Here is a 9,466-nt window from a genome sequence, read left to right as displayed (position 1 = left end):
ATTGAAGCTGGTGTTAAAGGCAGCTGTCTTCCAGTGCATTACGCAGAAGGTTGAAGAAGGCCTCCGAAACTGGCTATGCTTCCAGGACAGCGTCTTCCTTTGTTGGGTTGATACAGCACAATTTTCTATACCTTTGGGCTCTGGTGTAGTTGTCAAACAGACCGCGTCATGTGTTGCGTGGACATTTAGATATCAGCTGAATGTGCATTCTTTGAGCTAACATCAGTACATCAAAGTCACATTAAAGTGAAACCCATTTGGTTCTGCAAAAACGACAGAGAGGATGGTTTCCAAACCATGAAGGTTTATTAGCAGATCATTCAAATGTACAGATCTTGGCATTCAGTTAATAAATTGTCAGTTTAAGCATATGGTAACATAAACCATTTAAAGAGTACAAAATGCAAAGCAAAGAAAATAACAGTTCCATAACGTAACTTCCCTAAATAAGGCATTTAAGGATGGCAAAAGGGAAATCCTAAGCCGAAGGTGTCAGTCTGAAGTAAATCAAATATAGGTTCAGGGCATTCAAGAGTTTAACTCAAGCACCGAGAATATGGTAACTCGTCGGAGTTAGTCAAAGGTCTTCCCTTGTCAAAGTCAGGACAGGGTCTCCTAAAACTATTCTAAGACATCTTCTTGAAACAGATAAACTCCCCTCGTACCTATCATCGAACGCAAACTGCAGCTTCGGATGTATCAGTGGTCAGGACTGCATGCACAGGAGGTACCTTCTCATCCACCCACATGGTGTAAATGACAACTAACTTTCAATTCAAATTATCCATGCTACCATTCTCTAAAAAAACAATAAGCTCCTCATTAGCTAAGCCTGTTATTTCCTTGCTCCTGCATTGAGAAGGAACATGTTTAAGCACATTTCCAATTCAACATTATGTTTAACAGTGAAAGGCCTTTGAACTGTAGGACTTACTTGCAGTAAGGCCAACGTTAAGAATACACTTTTAGCTAACATGAATATACTATAAACTGATGATTATACTTCGATTAAACAAAGTGTGGCTATTTAAATGTATTTGGCCACACATGAACATATGGATTAACATGTGATTAATAAAGATTATGAAGCATTCTATTTCCGCTGTTCCAGGGGTCATGATGAGCAGAATCAATAGTCATAAAGGGTATCCTTTTCCAAACCTATACCTTTAGCATCCTTGGGCTCCTTAATGCTTTTGGAATTTTATACCAATTGTAGATCTCTCCACATTTACCCTGCAAAGCCTCCCTTATGCCTCCGAGCATCTCACATGTCCAGGTGACCTGGAAGAAGACCACGGCAAGTCTTGCGTAATGTGTTCACTCATATGGAATTATTGCTTCTGGAGCTACCTAGAAGCGTCTCTTGCCTGATGACATCAGAGCCTACTCGGGGTATTAGCACTTCAGAGAATGATGAGTAGGAGGCCTGTGACACAACTTTATCTAAACTTCTGTGATTGTAAGTCACTACATAACAAGGAGTATTCAGTGAGATGGTGAAGCCAGTGCATGTGAACATTTGAGAAAGATGTTAGACTAGGTACTATTTCATTTTTTCCACTACTGAATTTTGTAATATCCCTTACCAATGACACAGGATTGAGGAGGCCCTCACATAGTTATTGTCTCTGGTCAGGGAGTGTTTTTTCACAAGAGAGCTTGAATTGGTGGCTATTTTGGAAGGCTTTTTGGGAGGTGGACATAGGCTGTTCTACAAGTAATTTACTCATAAATTAGGTTGTTCTGAGTGGGGTGACACTTTCTTTTTAATACAACGTTGAGGTCTGGATATACTGCTTTCGAAAAGTATAATTCGATGTATAGAGAAATGTCCTTCTATGGTGTCTTGGTAGAAGGGTTATGGCATGGGGAAGTTAAGTATTTTTCTTAGGGAGGAAATCTGAGAAGGTTATAAATTGGATTTCATTCTCAAATATATCAACCCTTATGCACACTAGGTTCATATGTCCATGCAGGTAGCAAATTGCAACTCTATGTGGTATATCATCATTTGTAAGTATATTTTTTCAAGGACAAGGTATGGAAAATAACTCCTCCTAGCGCATCCCCACCTAAACATATTCGCAAATCCTCCAGGTTGCCTCTGTCAGCATACTTTAATCAATGCTTCCTTCTCTTTATGGCTCTGTTCGGCTTGGAGTACCATCACCAGGACAGTTCATGTAGTGAGGTAGCCGTGTAGTCATTTCAGGTGCTGTTGGTAATATTTGCACTTGAGCCTCTCCAGTCGGTGATACTGTGTATGGCACTGGCATTCCTGCTGGCTGTCCCGCTGTGTTCCCAAAAGGCACTGGGTAGTTGTGCTGCACTGCAAGCATTGGCTGCCAAAACAAGACATTGTTATAAATGTGCATACATATTCTAAGTGTCATCATTATCAGCATCATACAACAAATCACCAACTTGTTACAGCCATGGACCCAACATCAAAATTCTAAGCATAACTTCCATGCACTGCAATGAATTTGCAAACGCGGCACGCCCCACGCAGGCTCGGCAAGGCCGGGCGGGACTCCAGGCATATAGAGCCTTCTGCTTCGAACATTGTGGGTTACCATTTTTCCCATTCACTGTCATGAGGTACTGCTTTCTTTCTCACCAGTTGCTGAAAGTGAGTTCTTTCCTGTACGAAGACCAGTTGGCACTTATCAAATTCTGTGTGTCTCAACATGTGTCAGAGATTTTATTGTTATGAAATGTGGTGACAGCCCTCTCAATGAATACTCTGCTACCATTATTACGGCTCTGCAGTAAGAGAGTTCTTCCCACACTAAGGGCCTCATGTAGGAAGCCAAATACCGGTCGGTAACGGCCGAAATCCGGTAAATATCCCGTTACCGACCGGTATTTAGGCATTTGCTATGTAGGGGGCTGATTTCTGGATTCGGTATTTACCGAATCGGAAATTAAGAAATCGGTAAAATACCGATTCGGTAAATACCGAATCCAGAAATCAGATGTAAGGAGCACTCTAAAGAGTGAAAATTAGTATTAGAAATTCGTTATTTACCACCAAATACAGGTTTGTGATAAATAACGAATACCTTGCAAAACGCAATATTTTGCAGATTTAAGAGTGCCATGTGGCAGACATACATGCCCTTAGGGCATGTATGTGCGCCACATGTGCACAAATGCGAGATTCAGGGGTGCAACAGGTCGTCAATGTGACACCCTGCCACCCTTGAATATGCTCCCCCCATTACCGAATCGGTATTTACCGAATCGGTAATAAGGCATACCTTCCCATTGATTCCTATGGGCCTCCAGGCCCATAGGAATCAATGGGAAGGTATGCCTCATTACCGAATCGGTAAATACCAATTCATAATTACTGATTTTTTCCGATTCGGTAAACTTTACCGAATCATTACCTACATCACATTTACCGATTCATAAATACCGAATATTTATGAATCGGTAAATGTGAGGCTACCTACATATGGCCCTAAGTGCGCAGGCATTCAACAAACTCTTTGTGTTTTTTAACATCTGTCAGTGATTTTACTGTTATGCAATTTGGTCAGATGGCATTCTCAATGAATAACTCGCTGCTACTACTCACTGCACTGCACTTTATGAGATAGTTTCCCCAACATTAAATTTGGGTTTTATTTCCCGAACCCAGTGTGTTTTTAAATTGTGTTAAATGGCCCATGTAGTAGGTATATCGGTCAGACTATACCCTTTATTCAATGAATGGATGTTTTCACCCAATTTCGCATCAGCAGCTAGGCGCGGGCCAGGTGCCCTCCTGCTGTGATCGCCCTTTAACTGATGATTGTCCTATTTGTCAGTATTTTTATTCGAACTCTTCCGCTTTACCATGTCACTGCTGCTCATCTGCATTTTTCTGCACTAGCATTTTGTCCTATTCTGTTAATACAAAACAATACCAATATGACTGTTTTTAGATTACTAAAATGTTATAATCCGCGTGTTTTTCTTTATGAATAAAAATAAAGACATTTCGGTTTCTGTGCATGTTTTTTTTTTTAATTGTCATGGTTTTAATTGACTGCACAAAACACATTTTTTTATTACGGTATTCGCAAACACTTATCTTGCACTCTTAAATCCATGCCCAATTGTACACTGTGTACAGTTCAGGTAAATTGAAATGCCTACGCATGGTTGTAATTTAGAATTCACAAACATGTTACAGTAATATTTCAGGAGTATGCTTGGTATGCTAGAATTGCATATTTGCAGGAGTACTGTGGGAATCTTTGTGAATTACTCACATTTGTATTTCTTTATCCAAGTTCAAAGATTTTAAATCAATGAATTAAGATTACAAATATCTTTTAGAATCAGACAGTATTCCCATACACCTGTCCTGTCTCTCACATTATCAAACGCAATCCTCACTCCCTGTGCTGGCTGAGAGGGAAAGAATTCTTGTAAGTAGTCAGTGGAACCAGGCAAAGAGGATAGATTGACCCAAACACCATTGACTTGAGTTTGCCATGGGATGAATCGCCAGTGGTGGAGCATAGAGAGGATTAAGTGCTCACCCATTGACTTAAAGACCTTGGCAACTAACAGTTTTAGTGGGCTGGTGGAGGCAGGAAAGTGACTCAGCTGGCAGCCTTTTCCCCCAACATTTAGGTCTAGCATTAGCCAAGACCTTTTGATGTTAGTAAAATTCAATATAACAAACACGTAGACGGGACTGTCAAACAGCACTAAACATAGCACAATACACCACAGCACCAACACAAAGAGCTCAACCTAATACTTCAGCAACACAACAAACAACAAAAAGAGCACAAACCAAATAGCACAATACAAAATGCATCAATATAATTCTTCAGCACAGCAGCACAACATGTAAACACAGTGATGCAATACACAAACGCAAGCCAACAACACAAAAAACAACAAAGGAACACAAGACATCAACACAATGATATTGTACACCAACAAATAAATAAACAGAACCCATCAACAATACAAAAAACTAAAAAACAGACTAACATTTCAACACAATGCAACAACACATCAGCACAACCACACTGCTGTATTAGTGTATTGTGTTACACTACATAAGTGTGTTGATTTTTGTTTTTGTACCTTTGTTTGTTGTTTTTGTGCATTCAAGTTGTGTTGTCACAACCAGAAAATACAAGTCACCCCTGGCTGTCATGACGCACACCATTTACTTCTGGCTTTGCTGAGGCTTTCCAAGATAGGCTTCAGTGGTAGTTTACTTAAGAGACGTTTTCAGGCATGGGCTAAGTGGACTTTTACCAAAGCCCCCGCCTTCCAAGGAACCCCTGAGAAGCTAAATTCTCTCTTCTATCTCTCTATCACAAACTCTCTCACTCTCTCTACCTTGCGTTACCTCTGATTGTGGTCTATCTCTACCCAGTGTCATTTTTGGGGCACTGGACAAGACAGATTTCAACTGTTTTAGTATGATCTGGTTTCTAAAATTTGAACATATATTCAGTTTTGTTTGTCATCATGCAAACTTAAAATAGAGGGAAATGGGCAATACAATTTAAAGTCGTTCTGAACAGGGGCCCCCAAAATATGTCTTGCCCAGGACCACCAACATCTTTAGGGTTACTGGTTCTGGGGACTGGGTTGCTTTCAGTTTTGATTTTCAGGTTCAGATGAAGGATCACTAAAGGCATTGCACATATGGGGGGATGCTCTGTGCGGACAGCAGTTGGAAGGAAACACACAGATAACACTAAGGGCGAGCTGTATCATTAGACTGCTCACAGACACTGGTCACAGTTTGCGACCAGTATTTTTTAAATCTGAATTTTGTGAACCAACCTATATTTTAATAGGTTGGTTTGTAAAATTCTAAATCATAGTGGGTTGCAATCCGACCTGACTAATTACTATTCATTAGCTAGTTTACAAATTGCGATTCACTTCAATTAGAAACAATCACAGGGCCTACAAGGATCAGTTCCGCCATATCTGTGTCTGCATTTAAATTAATAAACACTTTTCTAAAGCATACTAAATTCCTTAAAGGAAACCGGACTGCGGAAAAAAAGTTTTATTTTTATAATAGAGTTGGAACACTGCCTACTCTCCCAGAAACCTCTTCCACAAGTCATAAAGGGGAAGTGGTGTAAAGGGCACCCCGTCCCTTTTGCAAATGAGTTACCACCCCAACTTTGGAATAATAACTTTTCATTGGATTGTGACTGTAATTCTGGCCACCAAACATAGATACATCGGTCACAGAAACACACCCTTGGAAATTTCCGAATTAGTATCCAGTCACAATTCCATTATAACAGTCTATTGATGTTTGACTGGTAAAATGACATTGAAATATAGGAAACCAGATTCATAGCGGTTCAGGCAATAAAGAATGTTAATTCATATGTACCTGAATGCTAGGGGGATATTATCAAGGACGGTGTTAATCGCTGGTTTAGCGGCAGAAAACTGCCGCTAAAACGGCGATAATGGGCTTGATAATATGCCGCGGAGAATTCCCATAGAAGCCCATGTTCACAACAGAACCTGGGCTTCTATGGGAATTCTCCGCGGCATATTATCAAGCCCATTATCGCCGTTTTAGCGGCAGTTTTCTGCCGCTAAAGCGGCGATAATTTTTAAAGCCGTCCTTGATAATATGCCCCTAGATGACTTGACTAATGTAATATACTTTCCTCACATGGACTAGTCAAGGAATGGGCAACCCAACTACATGCTGTAGGATATATTCATATGTAAACAGACATGAGTGCATATGGTTGTGCTCGAGGACTTGCATCTTTCTAACTGCTAAAGCATTGAACGGGACAATTCATATGTACCACTTACTCATCATTACAAGAGGGAGAATGATAAGGATAGAAGCAGGGATCAAATATTTGATAAACAGATAGCATATGGATCCAGAGGGTAAAGTTGTACTTGCTGAGGGACATCTTCATGGTATGTGCATGCCCCAAATGTTATGCAATCAAACTCCGAGGAAACCTTACAGTGAGGCCCGCAAATCATCAGCATATAACTAAAATCAGGGGCGGCCTTAGGCATGTGCAAGCTGTGCACCTGCACAGGGCCGCCAAATACCAGGGGCCGCCACGAGGAATCGGATACAATACATATTCGTGGCGGCCCCTGGCAGGGATTTGGCGGCCTCCGGCTAAGCCGAAGGCCGCCAAATCCCTGCCAGGGCCCCCTACCTACGCTCCCTGCACAGGGCCACCATGAGCCTAGAGCCGCCCCTGCTAAAATCTTACGGATGTCTGGAGGTTATTGCCCCCACTAAACAGGAGTTATTCATTCTAATGGCAACTACTTCCTAGCATAGATTTATTCTAGTGTACGACACACCTTTGAGGTGACATTGTCACGTCGTCATCATCATGATGAAAATCTTCATTCGATTGTAAATAGAATGATAAAAGAACATAAAACCATAAATACATGCATATGTCAATTTGAAAGATTTAAAAATGATAAAAACAGAAATAAAATACAAATAAATCAGACACTGAGGCCAAAACAAAATTAATTCAGCCGAGAGCGCCTAGATCTTACAGCAGCAGCACACAAAAAACTTGAAACCGCAGAAAGAACGAGCACGTTAGGCAGCAGCTGCAGATACATACGCATCTGGCGAGCTTGGACAAAGTCCACAGCTTTCAAAGTGGGAAGAAGGAAATGCTTCCTGGGGACACACAAATATTTACACAACAATACGAAATGTGGGGTATCCTGTGGAGACTCATTTTCGCAGCCACAGGGCCCTAAGGTGCCTGAACTGGACCAGCCACTCAGGGAGGCCAGAAGCTGATGAAACAAATTGAACCTAACTAGAGCCACCACATAGCTGTCCCTTTCTTTGGGTAACAGGCAAAGGTATGGCTCCATACCCTGTACAGATTATATTAATAGATGCTCCTGGACCATAGGTTTACCAATTTCTAGCTGGTCATGTTGCATAGAGGCACATTCAATAAACAAATCCATTAGCCTTTAGTTCTCCAACGGGCACCAGAATGATGATTGTAAAACATATCCGCCCTCCCTTGGCTAGTCAAAGCCACCTTCACATACACTATCCAGTGGATTTTATACATGAGATCAAGAGTTAGACAATCCAACAAGTTCAACCTATTGAGCTGTAAGTCTTCCCCACTCCATATCTTAACCCATCAAAGCAGGGGCCTAAGAGCTATAAGATCGTTGATGTATCTAAGACCCAGCTCCTTGTGAACCATGAATGCCGGGTACTTTGTGGGACCCGCAGGATGCATCTCAGAAACATATTATCTGCCATTTGGATCTTATCCAACCATCTGAAGCCCCAAACGTTGCTGCCCTATAGCACCCTAGGAGTACAGTTAAACTGAAAAAACTTAACTAAAGTAACCGGTGACCACGAGCCCAGCCTCTGAGCGACGCTGGCCACCACCCCTGTGGTCTTGGCCATTGAGCTGGAACAGCCTCAACCAGGGTGTTCCAGCTCAAGATTACACCAAATAATACCCCCACATAGAGGAAGGCCTTGGCTAAAGTATGGTTCCCCACCCTGACAGTTTTAGAACATGTAGAGCGGGGGCCAGATACCAGGACATATGACTTGGAAAAGTTAACTGCCAAGTCCAAGCTATCCATATATCTGTCCAGCAAAGACTGCAATCCCACCGCTGTGCGAGCCATAAGTCCCGCATCGACGGCATACAACAAGACCAGCAATGAGCTTGTTCCTACCCTAGGGCAATCTAACTGTGCTACTGTGCTAACGCAAGAACTCATTCCAAACCACTAATATAAAAGGGTAAATAAAAATGGCGCAAGTATGGAGCCCTGACAAACCCCCCTACTGGTAACAAAAATCTCCAAAAGCTCCACCCCTGAGAGCACCTCACGGCAGCAGAAGTGCTGGCATGGAGATTTGAGAAGAGAGATATAATTTCTGGGTCCAACCCCATCAAAAGGAACAAATTCTACAGCTTACTATGGTTTACCCCGTGGAATGCAAATGTACGGCAGATAAATGCTAAATGAAGCGAGCCGGACTGGGCAACAGTATACTTATTTATAAGTAGATATAAATGAACACACTAGTCAACAGTCGACCTGCCCAGCCGGAAACCATATTGGGCCTCAGAAAGTCATTGTTCTTGTCTGCCCACCACAAAAGCCAATTTAACAAAGTCCTCCTAAGTACTTTTACAACGGCATCTGTAAGCCATATTGGGCGACCTTCTTTTAAAAATTGAGACAATGATGGCCGACAACCACGAAAGTGGAACTCCCTCTCTTTCCTTAGCATTTAGAACCAGGGTTAAAACTGGCCCCCAGACATCAATGCTGTCGGGAAATAGATCATGGAGTGTACCATCAGGGCCTGGGGCTTTGTTACAGGACAGGGCCAGAATACCCTGGCAAACTTCCTCAAGAGTAAAGATCACATTATCTCTCTCCAGCGTGAGGCATGTCTGACTCA

General features: G+C 41.9%; 1 protein-coding gene across 5 annotated transcripts in view; it reads right to left on the bottom strand.

Moving 5' to 3' along the window:
- Positions 1–287: 287 nt before the first annotated feature.
- The window catches only part of LOC146853835 (membrane-spanning 4-domains subfamily A member 4A-like), a 293,969-nt gene continuing 284,790 nt past the window's right edge, over positions 288–9,466 (bottom strand). For all 5 annotated transcript variants that reach the window (XM_085651830.1, XM_085651831.1, XM_085651832.1 and 2 more), the window contains one exon: positions 288–2,345. In XM_085651830.1, the coding sequence (XP_085507956.1) occupies positions 2,142–2,345 (204 nt within the window). In that variant the 3' untranslated portion in view covers positions 288–2,141. The remainder of the gene's footprint in view (positions 2,346–9,466) is intronic.

This window comes from Triturus cristatus, chromosome 4_1, assembly GCF_964204655.1.
Source record: "Triturus cristatus chromosome 4_1, aTriCri1.1, whole genome shotgun sequence".
NCBI classification, from domain to species: Eukaryota; Metazoa; Chordata; class Amphibia; order Caudata; family Salamandridae; genus Triturus; species Triturus cristatus.
This window is presented reverse-complemented; position numbering and strand designations above follow the sequence as displayed.